Source organism: Taudactylus pleione, unplaced genomic scaffold (genome assembly GCF_031769625.1).
Source record: "Taudactylus pleione unplaced genomic scaffold, aTauple2 ptg000445l, whole genome shotgun sequence".
In the NCBI taxonomy this organism is placed as follows: domain Eukaryota; kingdom Metazoa; phylum Chordata; class Amphibia; order Anura; family Myobatrachidae; genus Taudactylus; species Taudactylus pleione.
The window spans coordinates 1,346,075-1,364,812 of record NW_028284847.1 but is presented as its reverse complement, the minus strand read 5'-3'; the positions used below and the strand labels follow the sequence as shown (position 1 = coordinate 1,364,812).

At 37.9% G+C, this 18,738-nt stretch overlaps 1 protein-coding gene across 4 annotated transcripts in view; it reads left to right on the top strand.

Annotated features, from left to right (window-relative positions):
- LOC148505663 (zinc finger MYM-type protein 1-like) overlaps positions 1–18,738 on the top strand; it is a 59,453-nt gene that overhangs the window by 20,981 nt on the left and 19,734 nt on the right. For all 4 annotated transcript variants that reach the window (XM_088447905.1, XM_088447904.1, XM_088447902.1 and 1 more), the window contains one exon: positions 1,209–3,390. In XM_088447905.1, the coding sequence (XP_088304031.1) occupies positions 1,209–3,388 (2,180 nt within the window). In that variant the 3' untranslated portion in view covers positions 3,389–3,390. The remainder of the gene's footprint in view (positions 1–1,208; positions 3,391–18,738) is intronic.

Sequence of the window (18,738 nt, the reverse complement as noted above, 5' to 3'; positions counted from 1 at the left end):
CATTCTCCTCAACATTAGTAGGATTTTTGTAAAGTTTTATATCTCTGATATATTTCTTAATTTTATTTTTCTTTCAGCTGCCTAGTTTCTTTATCCATTTTCCTAATTATTTCAGTTTCAGAGGATTTAAAGTCTTCTAAATTTTTAAAATGAGATAAAATGTGTAGGAAATTGATCTAATTTTCCAAATGATTAAGGACTATTTTTCTATCCTTCAAAATTAGCTCCATTAGTTGAAAGGAGCAATTATTTAAGATAAACTCACACTTTTTTATTTTTTATTTGAAAGATTCACTAGCAGGATTGAATGATGGCGATTTGGAGATTTTTTTAGACCTTTTGGTATCAGTTTATCCACTTGATACCTTTCTAGGATAATGATCTCCCACTATAATCCATTCTCTTTAATCATTGTATTTTTTAATCTCAATACACTACTAAGGTCCTCATCATTCACAGAATCATCAGTATTTGAAAACATAGTCCTAAGGAGTTAAATAAAAATACTTACATGAAATTGGGGGGGGGGCATAATATAATGAAAAGGGTAATTTGAGGCCATGTTTTTATTCTCAAAAATGTCATGTAGTTATTGGCTCAATTAAGCTAATTGAAAACTTCCAAAATGACTAATTAGCCATCGGGGGAGGGGGGGTGTCCAAGAAGTTCTGAAGCAAGTCCAAACTTTTTTACCTTCAAATTAGGGATGTGCAGGCTCGGATTAGTTCGGATTTTCCTGCCAAATTTGTATTTTTCCCGCCAAAAATCTGGTCTCCGAAAGAGGCAAAACGTCATCTTTAAAGGACAATCATCATCTTTCATGGACTTTTGTCCAGGAATGATGACGTTTTGTCTTTTTCCGAGACCCGATTTTTGGCGGGAAAATCCGAACTAATCCGAGCTTGCACATCCCCTACTTCAAATAAAGATTTTCCCTGTCGTTTCATAACTCGGGGTACTGAACAAAAAAACGCGTGCAAAGGGTAAAGCTCGTAATTGGATTGCAAAATGAATCTGCGGTGCAATATTTCAGACAAAATGGCTACTTGCGCGTAATTGGATTGACCCCATAGATGTATGTGCGCATACATGTCATTTTTTCATATGTTATTTTTGTTGTTCTGGATATATTGTATATATTTATTTTAATAGAAATTTTTAGTAAATGTATTTGACCTACATCAGCGCTCTCTCTTTTTCTTCATTAGATGTGATAGCTGACTTCAAGCTAACTTGCGTAAATTTTCCTACGCTCGCAAAAATGGAAAACGACGTGATATCTAATCTTAAACAGTTTTCCAAGTTGGACTTTCAGGGAAAACAGAGAGTGATAATTAATGGAAGACCAATGCCTGAGCTTAAGGGCCTCATTCAAATGACAGGGCGGAAGAAAATTACACGTGCGTTTCAAGTGGAGTGGTACCAACGCAAAGACTGGCTGTGTGGTTGTGCTATGAGGAATCGCCTTTACTGCTTTCCCTGCCTTCTGTTCACCACCCTCAACAATGTCTGGACTAGCACGGGATTTTGCGACTTGAAAAATCTACCAAGGAGCCTCAGCAAACATGAAAAGTCAACAATTCATATCCAAAGCCAAATTGCTTTAAAAACTTTTGGAATCTCCAGGATCGATCTGGCTGTGAATGAACAGCAGAGATTAAATATCAGCATGCATAACGCTAAGGTAAAGGAAAACCGGGAGATTCTAAAATACCTTATTGATGCCACTTGTTTCCTAGCCAAACAGGAGTTAACATTTCCTGGAGACAATGAGAGTGCAAGCTCTTTTAATCGTGGCAACTTTGTGGAGCTATTGCATCTTCTCGCTGAGCAAGATGAAAAGTTAGCTAGGCATTTGGAGACATCCACCGTGTTTTCTGGCTTATCGAACAGAATACAGAACGATTTGATTGAGGCAGTTGGTGATGTGATCCAAAATGATATAAAAGAAGAAATTAATACAGCCCCATTTGTTGCCGTGGAAGTAGACAAGACAACAGATGTCACAGGCAAAGCCCAGCTCTCTGTGATTTTGCGTTATGTTGCTAAAAGTGAGGTGAAGGAGGCGTTTTTGGGTTTTGATGAGGTGAGTGAAGACAGACGAGGACCGGCTATTGCCGACTATGTTTTGGGAGTGTTGGAGAACTACAGTTGCGTTACAAAGCTGGTAGCTCAGACTTACGACGGAGCCTCTGTAATAGCATCAGATCTTAATGGGGTGCAGGCCAGGATTAAAGAAACGGTACCTGAAGCTATGCTTACCCATTGTTACGCGCACAAATTAAACCTGATGCTCTTGCATTCAGCAAAATCTATACTGGAGTGTAAGACTTTCTTTAAAACACTTGAGGGACTTTCCGCATTTTTCAACAAGTCCTCCAAGCTCACTTACCTACTTGATGCTGTTGTGAAGCAAAGTTTACCCAAAGCAGCGCTCACGAGATGGACCTCAACTTCTAGACTAGTGCAGACGATCAGCACGTACCATTCTGATATACTTGCTATGTTTCAGATGATGAGAGAAAATCCTGAAAATTGGGACATTGACACGTTGTTCATGGTCACTGGATATGATCTCTGGCTGTCAAAAGCATCAACGTGCTTCTTCGTAATGGCATACGAGGGTGTTTTCAAGGAAACCGATGCACTCTTTCGTGTACTGCAGAATAAAATAATGGACATTGGCTTCTGCTGTGCACGAATTCGCGACACAATGGGAACAGTAGAACGCCAGAGACAAGAGTTTGACTGTTTTTACAACCGATTTGAGCAGAAATGCGTCACACTTGGCCTGACAGACAATGCCGAAGGTAATCAGGCGATGAGGGATGAGAGGCAAATAATGTTTTATAAAGTTCTGGACAATGTTAGTGTTCAACTGAAAGCTAGGTTTGACCATTTCGCCAATCTAAGTTTCCTTGGATTGGTCGATTGCACCAAGTTTTATGATATGTCACAACATTTTGATGATGCCAAACTGCAGAGCCTATCAACATATGCAAAACACTTTGACTTTGTTAGACTAAAGGCTGATCTTATTGGGTTGTATAGCTCAGAAATGGTGAGGAACGAATGCAAGTCACCCACACAGCTCCTCAGCTTTTTGGTCCAGAATAATCTCGTCCAAACAGTTCCCGAGGCGACAAAGTTACTCCAGCTGGTGCTCACTCTACCAGCAGCGACGGCATCCGCTGAAAGGTCATTCTCTGCTTTGAGACGGCTCAAAACATACACCAAGAATAATCAAGGCCGACTTTCATCCCTGGCAGTCATCTCTATTGAGACTGAGAGACTTTTAAAACTAAAAGAAAATAGAGAAGACTTCTACAACAAAGTCACGGATAGCTTTGTCCAGAAGGATGGGCGAATGGACTTCATTTACAAGTAAAGGTCAGACCATACAATATATGTTTTCATTTTAATGATTATGAATATTGGAAACGCATTCATAAAGCTGTATGCTCATTGTAATATGTTTTAGCGTTATGTCTAACCGGAATAAATCAGATTCTTTACATGAGTGTAACCACCTATTGCAAAAATCAATAAATCCCGAGTTGTTTAGATACAGGTGAAGGTGTTGGCTTTGATCATTACTCTGCTGTAAATTCTGTTGAGATACAGGGGATTGTGTATTATGCAACCTGCCATTGAATGGTGGATTTAAGATCCCTCTTTCAGGTCCAAATACTATATATATGTGTGTGTAAATCTTGTTCTCATACATGTCAGAGTCTCACCAGCCACTGACCTCACTGCATGTCACTGACTGACTATACACACAGAGTAATAGTGACTGTAGTAATAGAGAGAGCAGCACTACATTGTAGCGAATGCTGAATGACTATACACAGTATAATAGTGACTGTAGTAATAGAGAGAGCAGCACTACATTGTAGCTAATGCTGACTGACTATACACACAGTATAATAGTGACTGTAGTAATAGAGAGAGCAGCACTACATTGTAGCTAATGCTGACTGACTATACACACAGTATAATAGTGACTGTAGTAATAGAGAGAGCAGCACTACATTGTAGCTAATGCTGACTGACTATACACACAGTATAATAGTGACTGTAGTAATAGAGAGAGCAGCACTACATTGTAGCGAATGCTGAATGACTGTACACACAGTATAATAGTGACTGTAGTAATAGAGAGAGCAGCACTACATTGTACCTAATGCTGAATGACTATACACACAGTATAATAGTGACTGTAGTAATAGAGAGAGCAGCACTACATTGTAGCTAATGCTGACTGACTATACACACAGTATAATAGTGACTGTAGTAATAGAGAGAGCAGCACTACATTGTAGCTAATGCTGAATGACTATACACACAGTATAATAGTGACTGTAGTAATAGAGAGAGCGGCACTACATTGTAGCTAATGCTGAATGACTATACACACAGTATAATAGTGACTGTAGTAATAGAGAGAGCAGCTCTACATTGTAGCTAATGCTGAATGACTATACACACAGTATAATAGTGACTGTAGTAATAGAGAGAGCAGCACTACATTGTAGCTAATGCTGACTGACTATACACAGTATAATAGTGACTGTAGTAATAGAGAGAGCAGCACTACATTGTAGCTAATGCTGAATGACTATACACAGTATAATAGTGACTGTAGTAATAGAGAGAGCAGCACTACATTGTAGCTAATGCTGACTGACTATACACAGAATAATAGTGACTGTAGTAATAGAGAGAGCAGCACTACATTGTAGCGAATGCTGAATGACTATACACACAGTATAATAGTGACTGTAGTAATAGAGAGAGCAGCACTACATTGTAGCGAATGCTGAATGACTATACACACAGTATAATAGTGACTGTAGTAATAGAGAGAGCAGCACTACATTGTAGCGAATGCTGAATGACTATATACACAGTATAATAGTGACTGTAGTAATAGAGAGAGCAGCACTACATTGTAGCGAATGCTGACTGACTATACACACAGTATAATAGTGACTGTAGTAATAGAGAGAGCAGCACTACATTGTACCTAATGCTGAATGACTATACACACAGTATAATAGTGACTGTAGTAATAGAGAGAGCAGCACTACATTGTAGCTAATGCTGACTGACTATACACACAGTATAATAGTGACTATAGTAATAGAGAGAGCAGCACTACATTGTAGCGAATGATGAATGACTATACACACAGTATAATAGTGACTGTAGTAATAGAGAGAGCAGCACTACATTGTAGCTAATGCTGACTGACTATACACACAGTATAATAGTGACTGTAGTAATAGAGAGAGCAGCACTACATTGTAGCTAATGCTGACTGACTATACACACAGTATAATAGTGACTGTAGTAATAGAGAGAGCAGCACTACATTGTAGCGAATGATGAATGACTATACACACAGTATAATAGTGACTGTAGTAATAGAGAGAGCAGCACTACATTGTACCTAATGCTGAATGACTATACACACAGTATAATAGTGACTGTAGTAATAGAGAGAGCAGCACTACATTGTAGCTAATGCTGACTGACTATACACACAGTATAATAGTGACTGTAGTAATAGAGAGAGCAGCACTACATTGTAGCTAATGCTGAATGACTATACACACAGTATAATAGTGACTGTAGTAATAGAGAGAGCAGCACTACATTGTAGCTAATGCTGAATGACTATACACACAGTATAATAGTGACTGTAGTAATAGAGAGAGCAGCACTACATTGTAGCTAATGCTGACTGACTATACACAGTATAATAGTGACTGTAGTAATAGAGAGAGCAGCACTACATTGTAGCTAATGCTGACTGACTATACACAGTATAATAGTGACTGTAGTAATAGAGAGAGCAGCACTACATTGTACCTAATGCTGACTGACTATACACAGAATAATAGTGACTGTAGTAATAGAGAGAGCAGCACTACATTGTAGCGAATGCTGAATGACTATACACACAGTATAATAGTGACTGTAGTAATAGAGAGAGCAGCACTACATTGTAGCGAATGCTGAATGACTATACACACAGTATAATAGTGACTGTAGTAATAGAGAGAGCAGCACTACATTGTAGCGAATGCTGACTGACTATATACACAGTATAATAGTGACTGTAGTAATAGAGAGAGCAGCACTACATTGTACCTAATGCTGACTGACTATACACACAGTATAATAGTGACTGTAGTAACAGAGAGAGCAGCACTACATTGTACCTAATGCTGAATTACTATACACACAGTATAATAGTGACTGTAGTAATAGAGAGAGCAGCACTACATTGTAGCTAATGCTGAATGACTATACACAGTATAATAGTGACTGTAGTAATAGAGAGAGCAGCACTACATTGTAGCTAATGCTGAATGACTATACACAGTATAATAGTGACTGTAGTAACAGAGAGAGCAGCACTACATTGTAGCTAATGCTGAATGACTATACACAGTATAATAGTGACTGTAGTAATAGAGAGAGCAGCACTACATTGTAGCTAATGCTGAATGACTATACACACAGTATAATAGTGACTGTAGTAATAGAGAGAGCAGCACTACATTGTACCTAATGCTGACTGACTATACACAGAATAATAGTGACTGTAGTAATAGAGAGAGCAGCACTACATTGTAGCTAATGCTGAATGACTATACACACAGTATAATAGTGACTGTAGTAAGAGAGAGAGCAGCACTACATTGTAGCTAATGCTGAATGACTATACACAGTATAATAGTGACTGTAGTAATAGAGAGAGTAGCACTACATTGTAGCGAATGCTGACTGACTATACACACAGTATAATAGTGACTGTAGTAATAGAGAGAGCAGCACTACATTGTAGCTAATGCTGAATGACTATACACAGTATAATAGTGACTGTAGTAATAGAGAGAGCAGCACTACATTGTAGCTAATGCTGAATGACTATACACACAGTATAATAGTGACTGTAGTAAGAGAGAGAGCAGCACTACATTGTAGCTAATGCTGAATGACTATACACAGTATAATAGTGACTGTAGTAATAGAGAGAGCAGCACTACATTGTAGCTAATGCTGAATGACTATACACACAGTATAATAGTGACTGTAGTAATAGAGAGAGCAGCACTACATTGTAGCTAATGCTGAATGACTATACACAGTATAATAGTGACTGTAGTAATAGAGAGAGCAGCACTACATTGTAGCTAATGCTGAATGACTATACACAGTATAATAGTGACTGTAGTAATAGAGAGAGCAGCACTACATTGTAGCTAATGCTGACTGACTATACACACAGTATAATAGTGACTGTAGTAATAGAGAGAGCAGCACTACATTGTAGCTAATGCTGACTGACTATACACAGTATAATAGTGACTGTAGTAATAGAGAGAGCAGCACTACATTGTAGCTAATGCTGAATGACTATACACACAGTATAATAGTGACTGTAGTAATAGAGAGAGCAGCACTACATTGTACCTAATGCTGACTGACTATACACAGTATAATAGTGACTGTAGTAATAGAGAGAGCAGCACTACATTGTACCTAATGCTGAATGACTATACACACAGTATAATAGTGACTGTAGTAATAGAGAGAGCAGCACTACATTGTAGCTAATGCTGACTGACTATACACACAGTATAATAGTGACTGTAGTAATAGAGAGAGCAGCACTACATTGTACCTAATGCTGACTGACTATAAACAGTATAATAGTGACTGTAGTAATAGAGAGAGCAGCACTACATTGTAGCTAATGCTGACTGACTATACACACAGTATAATAGTGACTGTAGTAATAGAGAGAGCAGCACGACATTGTAGCTAATGCTGACTGACTATACACAGTATAATAGTGACTGTAGTAATAGAGAGAGCAGCACTACATTGTAGCGAATGATGAATGACTATACACACAGTATAATAGTGACTGTAGTAATAGAGAGAACAGCACTACATTGTAGCTAATGCTGACTGACTACACACAGTATAATAGTGACTGTAGTAATAGAGAGAGCAGCACTACATTGTAGCTAATGCTGACTGACTATAAACAGTATAATAGTGACTGTAGTAATAGAGAGAGCAGCACTACATTGTAGCTAATGCTGACTGACTATACACACAGTATAATAGTGACTGTAGTAATAGAGAGAGCAGCACGACATTGTAGCTAATGCTGACTGACTATACACAGTATAATAGTGACTGTAGTAATAGAGAGAGCAGCACTACATTGTAGCGAATGATGAATGACTATACACACAGTATAATAGTGACTGTAGTAATAGAGAGAGCAGCACGACATTGTAGCGAATGCTGAATGACTATACACACAGTATAATAGTGACTGTAGTAATAGAGAGAGCAGCACTACATTGTAGCTAATGCTGACTGACTATACACAGTATAATAGTGACTGTAGTAATAGAGAGAGCAGCACTACATTGTAGCGAATGCTGACTGACTATACACAGTATAATAGTGACTGTAGTAATAGAGAGAGCAGCACTACATTGTAGAGAATGCTGAATGACTATACACAGTATAATAGTGACTGTAGTAATAGAGAGAGCAGCACTACATTGTAGCTAATGCTGACTGACTATACACAGTATAATAGTGACTGTAGTAATAGAGAGAGCAGCACTACATTGTAGCGAATGCTGACTGACTATACACACAGTATAATAGTGACTGTAGTAATAGAGAGCAGCACTACATTGTAGCTAATGCTGAATGACTATATACACAGTATAATAGTGACTGTAGTAATAGAGAGAGCAGCACTACATTGTAGCGAATGCTGACTGACTATACACACAGTATAATAGTGACTGTAGTAATAGAGAGAGCAGCACTACATTGTAGCGAATGCTGAATGACTATACACACAGTATAATAGTGACTGTAGTAATAGAGAGAGCAGCACTACATTGTAGCTAATGCTGAATGACTATACACACAGTATAATAGTGACTGTAGTAATAGAGAGAGCAGCACTACATTGTAGCGAATGCTGACTGACTATACACAGTATAATAGTGACTGTAGTAATAGAGAGAGCAGCACTACATTGTAGCTAATGCTGACTGACTATACACAGTATAATAGTGACTGTAGTAATAGAGAGAGCAGCACTACATTGTAGCGAATGCTGACTGACTATACACACAGTATAATAGTGACTGTAGTAATAGAGAGAGCAGCACTACATTGTAGCGAATGCTGAATGACTATACACACAGTATAATAGTGACTGTAGTAATAGAGAGAGCAGCACTACATTGTAGCGAATGCTGAATGACTATACACACAGTATAATAGTGACTGTAGTAATAGAGAGAGCAGCACTACATTGTAGCTAATGCTGAATGACTATACACACAGTATAATAGTGACTGTAGTAATAGAGAGAGCAGCACTACATTGTAGCTAATGCTGACTATACACACAGTATAATAGTGACTGTAGTAATAGAGAGAGCAGCACTACATTGTAGCTAATGCTGACTATACACACAGTATAATAGTGACTGTAGTAATAGAGAGAGCAGCACTACATTGTAGCTAATGCTGACTATACACACAGTATAATAGTGACTGTAGTAATAGAGAGAGCAGCACTACATTGTAGCTAATGCTGACTGACTATACACACAGTATAATAGTGACTGTAGTAATAGAGAGAGCAGCACTACATTGTAGCTAATGCTGACTGACTATACACAGTATAATAGTGACTGTAGTAATAGAGAGAGCAGCACTACATTGTAGCTAATGCTGACTGACTATACACAGTATAATAGTGACTGTAGTAATAGAGAGAGCAGCACTACATTGTAGCTAATGCTGAATGACTATACACACAGTATAATAGTGACTGTAGTAATAGAGAGAGCAGCACTGCATTGTAGCCAATGCTGACTGACTATACACACAGTATAATAGTGACTGTAGTAATAGAGAGAGCAGCACTACATTGTAGCTAATGCTGAATGACTATACACAGTATAATAGTGACTGTAGTAATAGAGAGAGCAGCACTACATTGTAGCTAATGCTGAATGACTATACGCACAGTATAATAGTGACTGTAGTAATAGAGAGAGCAGCACTACATTGTAGCTAATGCTGAATGACTATACACAGTATAATAGTGACTATAGTAATAGAGAGAGCAGCACTACATTGTAGCTAATGCTGAATGACTATACACACAGTATAATAGTGACTGTAGTAATAGAGAGAGCAGCACTACATTGTAGCTAATGCTGAATGACTATACGCACAGTATAATAGTGACTGTAGTAATAGAGAGAGCAGCACTACATTGTAGCTAATGCTGACTGACTATACGCACAGTATAATAGTGACTGTAGTAATAGAGAGAGCAGCACTACATTGTACCTAATGCTGACTGACTATACACAGTATAATAGTGACTGTAGTAATAGAGAGAGCAGCACTACATTGTACCTAATGCTGACTGACTATACACACAGTATAATAGTGACTGTAGTAATAGAGAGAGCAGCACTACATTGTAGCGAATGCTGAATGACTATACACACAGTATAATAGTGACTGTAGTAATAGAGAGAGCAGCACTACATTGTAGCGAATGCTGAATGACTATACACACAGTATAATAGTGACTGTAGTAATAGAGAGAGCAGCACTACATTGTAGCGAATGCTGAATGACTATACACACAGTATAATAGTGACTGTAGTAATAGAGAGAGCAGCACTACATTGTAGCTAATGCTGAATGACTATACACACAGTATAATAGTGACTGTAGTAATAGAGAGAGCAGCACTACATTGTAGCGAATGCTGACTGACTATACACACAGTATAATAGTGACTGTAGTAATAGAGAGAGCAGCACTACATTGTAGCGAATGCTGACTGACTATATACACAGTATAACAGTGACTGTAGTAATAGAGAGAGCAGCACTACATTGTAGCTAATGCTGACTGACTATACACACAGTATAATAGTGACTGTAGTAATAGAGAGAGCAGCACTACATTGTAGCTAATGCTGACTGACTATACACAGTATAATAGTGACTGTAGTAATAGAGAGAGCAGCACTACATTGTAGCGAATGCTGAATGACTATACACACAGTATAATAGTGACTGTAGTAATAGAGAGAGCAGCACTACATTGTAGCTAATGCTGACTGGCTATAAACAGTATAATAGTGACTGTAGTAATAGAGAGAACAGCACTACATTGTAGCGAATGCTGCATGACTATACACACAGTATAATAGTGACTGTAGTAATAGAGAGAGCAGCACTGCATTGTAGCTAATGCTGACTGACTATACACACAGTATAATAGTGACTGTAGTAATAGAGAGAGCAGCACTACATTGTAGCGAATGCTGAATGACTATACACACAGAATAATAGTGACTGTAGTAATAGAGAGAGCAGCACTACATTGTAGCTAATGCTGACTGACTATACACAGTATAATAGTGACTGTAGTAATAGAGAGAGCAGCACTACATTGTAGCTAATGCTGAATGACTATACACACAGTATAATAGTGACTGTAGTAATAGAGAGAGCAGCACTACATTGTAGCTAATGCTGAATGACTATACACACAGTATAATAGTGACTGTAGTAATAGAGAGAGCAGCACTACATTGTAGAGAATGCTGAATGACTATACACACTGTATAATAGTGACTGTAGTAATAGAGAGAGCAGCACTATATTGTAGCTAATGCTGAATGACTATACACACAGTATAATAGTGACTGTAGTAATAGAGAGAGCAGCACTACATTGTAGCGAATGCTGAATGACTACACAGTATAATAGTGACTGTAGTAATAGAGAGAGCAGCACTACATTGTAGCGAATGCTGAATGACTATACACACAGTATAATAGTGACTGTAGTAATAGAGAGAGCAGCACTACATTGTAGCTAATGCTGAATGACTATACGCACAGTATAATAGTGACTGTAGTAATAGAGAGAGCAGCACTACATTGTAGCTAATGCTGACTGACTATACACACAGTATAATAGTGACTGTAGTAATAGAGAGAGCAGCATTACATTGTAGCTAATGCTGACTGACTATACACACAGTATAATAGTGACTGTAGTAAGAGAGAGAGCAGCACTACATTGTAGCTAATGCTGACTGATTATACACACAGTATAATAGTGACTGTAGTAATAGAGAGAGCAGCACTACATTGTAGCTAATGCTGACTGACTATACACAGTATAATAGTGACTGTAGTAATAGAGAGAGCAGCACTACATTGTACCTAATGCTGAATGACTATACACACAGTATAATAGTGACTGTAGTAATAGAGAGAGCAGCACTACATTGTAGCTAATGCTGACTGACTATACACACAGTATAATAGTGACTGTAGTAATAGAGAGAGCAGCACTACATTGTAGCGAATGCTGAATGACTATACACACAGTATAATAGTGACTGTAGTAATAGAGAGAGCAGCACTACATTGTAGCGAATGCTGACTGACTATACACACAGTATAATAGTGACTGTAGTAATAGAGAGAACAGCACTACATTGTAGCGAATGCTGACTGACTATACACACAGTATAATAGTGACTGTAGTAATAGAGAGAGCAGCACTACATTGTAGCGAATGCTGAATGACTATTCACACAGTATAATAGTGACTGTAGTAATAGAAAGAGCAGCACTACATTGTAGCGAATGCTGAATGACTATAGACACAGTATAATAGTGACTGTAGTAATAGAGAGAGCAGCACTACATTGTAGCGAATGCTGAATGACTATACACACAGTATAATAGTGACTGTAGTAATAGAGAGAGCAGCACTACATTGTAGCGAATGCTGACTGACTATACACACAGTATAATAGTGACTGTAGTAATAGAGAGAGCAGCACTACATTGTAGCGAATGCTGACTGACTATACACACAGTATAATAGTGACTGTAGTAATAGAGAGAGCAGCACTACATTGTAGCGAATGCTGAATGACTATACACACAGTATAATAGTGACTGTAGTAATAGAGAGAGCAGCACTACATTGTAGCTAATGCTGAATGACTATACACACAGTATAATAGTGACTGTAGTAATAGAGAGAGCAGCACTACATTGTACCTAATGCTGAATGACTATACACACAGTATAATAGTGACTGTAGTAATAGAGAGAGCAGCACTACATTGTAGCGAATGCTGAATGACTATACACACAGTATAATAGTGACTGTAGTAATAGAGAGAGCAGCACTACATTGTAGCGAATGCTGACTGACTATACACACAGTATAATAGTGACTGTAGTAATAGAGAGAGCAGCACTACATTGTAGCGAATGCTGAATGACTATACACACAGTATAATAGTGACTGTAGTAATAGAGAGAGCAGCACTACATTGTAGCGAATGCTGACTGACTATACACACAGTATAATAGTGACTGTAGTAATAGAGAGAGCAGCACTACATTGTAGCGAATGCTGACTGACTATACACACAGTATAATTGTGACTGTAGTAATAGAGAGAGCAGCACTACATTGTAGCTAATGCTGAATGACTATACACACAGTATAATAGTGACTGTAGTAATAGAGAGAGCAGCACTACATTGTAGCTAATGCTGACTGACTATACACAGTATAATAGTGACTGTAGTAATAGAGAGAGCAGCACTACATTGTAGCTAATGCTGACTATACACACAGTATATTAGTGACTGTAGTAATAGAGAGAGCAGCACTACATTGTAGCTAATGCTGACTGACTATACACACAGTATAATAGTGACTGTAGTAATAGAGAGAGCAGCACTACATTGTAGCTAATGCTGACTGACTATACACAGTATAATAGTGACTGTAGTAATAGAGAGAGCAGCACTACATTGTAGGGAATGCTGACTGACTATACACACAGTATAATAGTGACTGTAGTAATAGAGAGAGCAGCACTACATTGTAGCTAATGCTGACTGACTATACACAGTATAATAGTGACTGTAGTAATAGAGAGAGCAGCACTACATTGTAGCTAATGCTGAATGACTATACACAGTATAATAGTGACTGTAGTAATAGAGAGAGCAGCACTACATTGTAGCTAATGCTGAATGACTATACACAGTATAATAGTGACTGTAGTAATAGAGAGAGCAGCACTACATTGTAGGGAATGCTGACTGACTACACACAGTATAATAGTGACTGTAGTAATAGAGAGAGCAGCACTACATTGTAGCGAATGCTGAATGACTATACACAGTATAATAGTGACTGTAGTAATAGAGAGAGCAGCACTTCATTGTACCTAATGCTGACTATACACAGTATAATAGTGACTGTAGTTATAGAGAGAGCAGCACTACATTGTAGCGAATGCTGACTGACTATACACACAGTATAATAGTGACTGTAGTAATAGAGAGAGCAGCACTACATTGTAGCTAATGCTGACTGACCATACACACAGTATAATAGTGACTGTAGTAATAGAGAGAGCAGCACTACATTGTAGCTAATGCTGACTGACTATACACACAGTATAATAGTGACTGTAGTAATAGAGAGAGCAGCACTACATTGTAGCTAATGCTGACTGACTATACACACAGTATAATAGTGACTGTAGTAAGAGAGAGAGCAGCACTACATTGTAGCTAATGCTGACTGACTATACACAGTATAATAGTGACTGTAGTAATAGAGAGAGCAGCACTACATTGTAGCCAATGCTGACTGACTATACACACAGTATAATAGTGACTGTAGTAATAGAGAGAGCAGCACTACATTGTAGCGAATGCTGACTGACTATACACAGTATAATAGTGACTGTAGTAATAGAGAGAGCAGCACTACATTGTAGCGAATGCTGAATGACTATACACACAGTATAATAGTGACTGTAGTAATAGAGAGAGCAGCACTACATTGTAGCGAATGCTGAATGACTATACACACAGTATAATAGTGACTGTAGTAATAGAGAGAGCAGCACTACATTGTAGCGAATGCTGACTGACTATACACACAGTATAATAGTGACTGTAGTAATAGAGAGAGCAGCACTACATTGTAGCTAATGCTGAATGACTATACACATAGTATAATAGTGACTGTAGTAATAGAGAGAGCAGCACTACATTGTAACTAATGCTGAATGACTATACACACAGTATAATAGTGACTGTAGTAATAGAGAGAGCAGCACTACATTGTAGCTAATGCTGAATGACTATACACATAGTATAATAGTGACTGTAGTAATAGAGAGAGCAGCACTACATTGTAGCTAATGCTGAATGACTATACACACAGTATAATAGTGACTGTAGTAATAGAGAGAGCAGCACTACATTGTAGCTAATGCTGAATGACTATACACACAGTATAATAGTGACTGTAGTAATAGAGAGAGCAGCACTACATTGTAGCTAATGCTGACTGACTATACACACAGTATAATAGTGACTGTAGTAATAGAGAGAGCAGCACTACATTGTAACTAATGCTGAATGACTATATACACAGTATAATAGTGACTGTAGTAATAGAGAGAGCAGCACTACATTGTAGCTAATGCTGAATGACTATACACACAGTATAATAGTGACTGTAGTAATAGAGAGAGCAGCACTACATTGTAGCTAATGCTGATTGACTATACACAGAGTAATAGTGACTGTAGTAATAGAGAGAGCAGCACTACATTGTAGCTAATGCTGAATGACTATACACACAGAGTAATAGTGACTGTAGTAATAGAGAGAGCAGCACTACATTGTAGCTAATGCTGATTGACTATACACAGAGTAATAGTGACTGTAGTAATAGAGAGAGCAGCACTATATTGTAGCTAATGCTGAATGACTATACGCACAGTATAATAGTGACTGTAGTAATAGAGAGAGCAGCACTACATTGTAGCTAATGCTGAATGACTATACGCACAGTATAATAGTGACTGTAGTAATAGAGAGAGCAGCACTACATTGTAGCTAATGCTGAATGACTATACGCACAGTATAATAGTGACTGTAGTAATAGAGAGAGCAGCACTACATTGTAGCCAATGCTGACTGACTATACACACAGTATAATAGTGACTGTAGTAATAGAGAGAGCAGCACTACATTGTAGCTAATGCTGAATGACTATACACACAGTATAATAGTGACTGTAGTAATAGAGAGAGCAGCACTACATTGTAGCTAATGCTGACTATACACATAGTATAATAGTGACTGTAGTAATAGAGAGAGCAGCACTACATTGTAGCTAATGCTGAATGACTATACACACAGTATAATAGTGACTGTAGTAATAGAGAGAGCAGCACTACATTGTAGCTAATGCTGAATGACTATACACACAGTATAATAGTGACTGTAGTAATAGAGAGAGCAGCACTACATTGTAGCGAATGCTGACTGACTATACACACAGTATAATAGTGACTGTAGTAATAGAGAGAGCAGCACTACATTGTAGCTAATGCTGACTGACTATACACACAGTATAATAGTGACTGTAGTAATAGAGAGAGCAGCACTACATTGTAACTAATGCTGAATGACTATATACACAGTATAATAGTGACTGTAGTAATAGAGAGAGCAGCACTACATTGTAGCTAATGCTGAATGACTATACACACAGTATAATAGTGACTGTAGTAATAGAGAGAGCAGCACTACATTGTAGCTAATGCTGATTGACTATACACAGAGTAATAGTGACTGTAGTAATAGAGAGAGCAGCACTACATTGTAGCTAATGCTGAATGACTATACACACAGAGTAATAGTGACTGTAGTAATAGAGAGAGCAGCACTACATTGTAGCTAATGCTGAATGACTATACACACAGTATAATAGTGACTGTAGTAATAGAGAGAGCAGCACTACATTGTAGCTAATGCTGATTGACTATACACAGAGTAATAGTGACTGTAGTAATAGAGAGAGCAGCACTACATTGTAGCTAATGCTGAATGACTATATACACAGTATAATAGTGACTGTAGTAATAGAGACAGCAGCACTACATTGTAGCTAATGCTGAATGACTATATACACAGTATAATAGTGACTGTAGTAATAGAGAGAGCAGCACTACATTGTAGCGAATGCTGACTGACTATACGCACAGTATAATAGTGACTGTAGTAATAGAGAGAGCAGCACTACATTGTAGCGAATGCTGAATGACTATACACACAGTATAATAGTGACTGTAGTTATAGAGAGAGCAGCACTACATTGTAGCTAATGCTGAATGACTATGCACAGTATAATAGTGACTGTAGTAATAGAGAGAGCAGCACTACATTGTAGCCAATGCTGACTGACTATACACACAGTATAATAGTGACTGTAGTAATAGAGAGAGCAGCACTACATTGTAGCTAATGCTGACTGACTATACACAGTATAATAGTGACTGTAGTAATAGAGAGAGCAGCACTACATTGTAGCTAATGCTGACTGACTATACACAGTATAATAGTGACTGTAGTAATAGAGAGAGCAGCACTACATTGTACCTAATGCTGACTGACTATACACACAGTATAATAGTGACTGTAGTAATAGAGAGAGCAGCACTACATTGTAGCTAATGCTGACTGACTATACACAGTATAATAGTGACTGTAGTAATAGAGAGAGCAGCACTACATTGTAGCTAATGCTGAATGACTATACACAGTATAATAGTGACTGTAGTTATAGAGAGAGCAGCACTACATTGTAGCTAATGCTGAATGACTATACACACAGTTTAATAGTGACTGTAGTAATAGAGAGAGCAGCACTACATTGTAGCGAATGCTGAATGACTATACACAGTATAATAGTGACTGTAGTAATAGAGAGAGCAGCACTACATTGTAGCTAATGCTGAATGACTATACACACAGTATAATAGTGACTGTAGTAATAGAGAGAGCAGCACTACATTGTACCTAATGCTGACTGACTATACACACAGTATAATAGTGACTGTAGTAATAGAGAGAGCAGCACTACATTGTACCTAATGCTGACTGACTATACACAGTATAATAGTGACTGTAGTAATAGAGAGAGCAGCACTACATTGTAGCTAATGCTGAATGACTATACACAGTATAATAGTGACTGTAGTTATAGAGAGAGCAGCACTACATTGTAGCTAATGCTGAATGACTATACACACAGTTTAATAGTGACTGTAGTAATAGAGAGAGCAGCACTACATTGTAGCGAATGCTGAATGACTATACACAGTATAATAGTGACTGTAGTAATAGAGAGAGCAGCACTACATTGTAGCTAATGCTGAATGACTATACACACAGTATAATAGTGACTGTAGTAATAGAGAGAGCAGCACTACATTGTAGCTAATGCTGAATGACTATACACACAGTATAATAGTGACTGTAGTAATAGAGAGAGCAGCACTACATTGTAGCTAATGCTGATTGACTATACACAGAGTAATAGTGACTGTAGTAATAGAGAGAGCAGCACTACATTGTAGCTAATGCTGAATGACTATACACACAGAGTAATAGTGACTGTAGTAATATAGAGAGCAGCACTACATTGTAGCGAATGCTGACTGACTATACACAGTATAATAGTGACTGTAGTAATAGAGAGAGCAGCACTACATAGTAGCTAATGCTGACT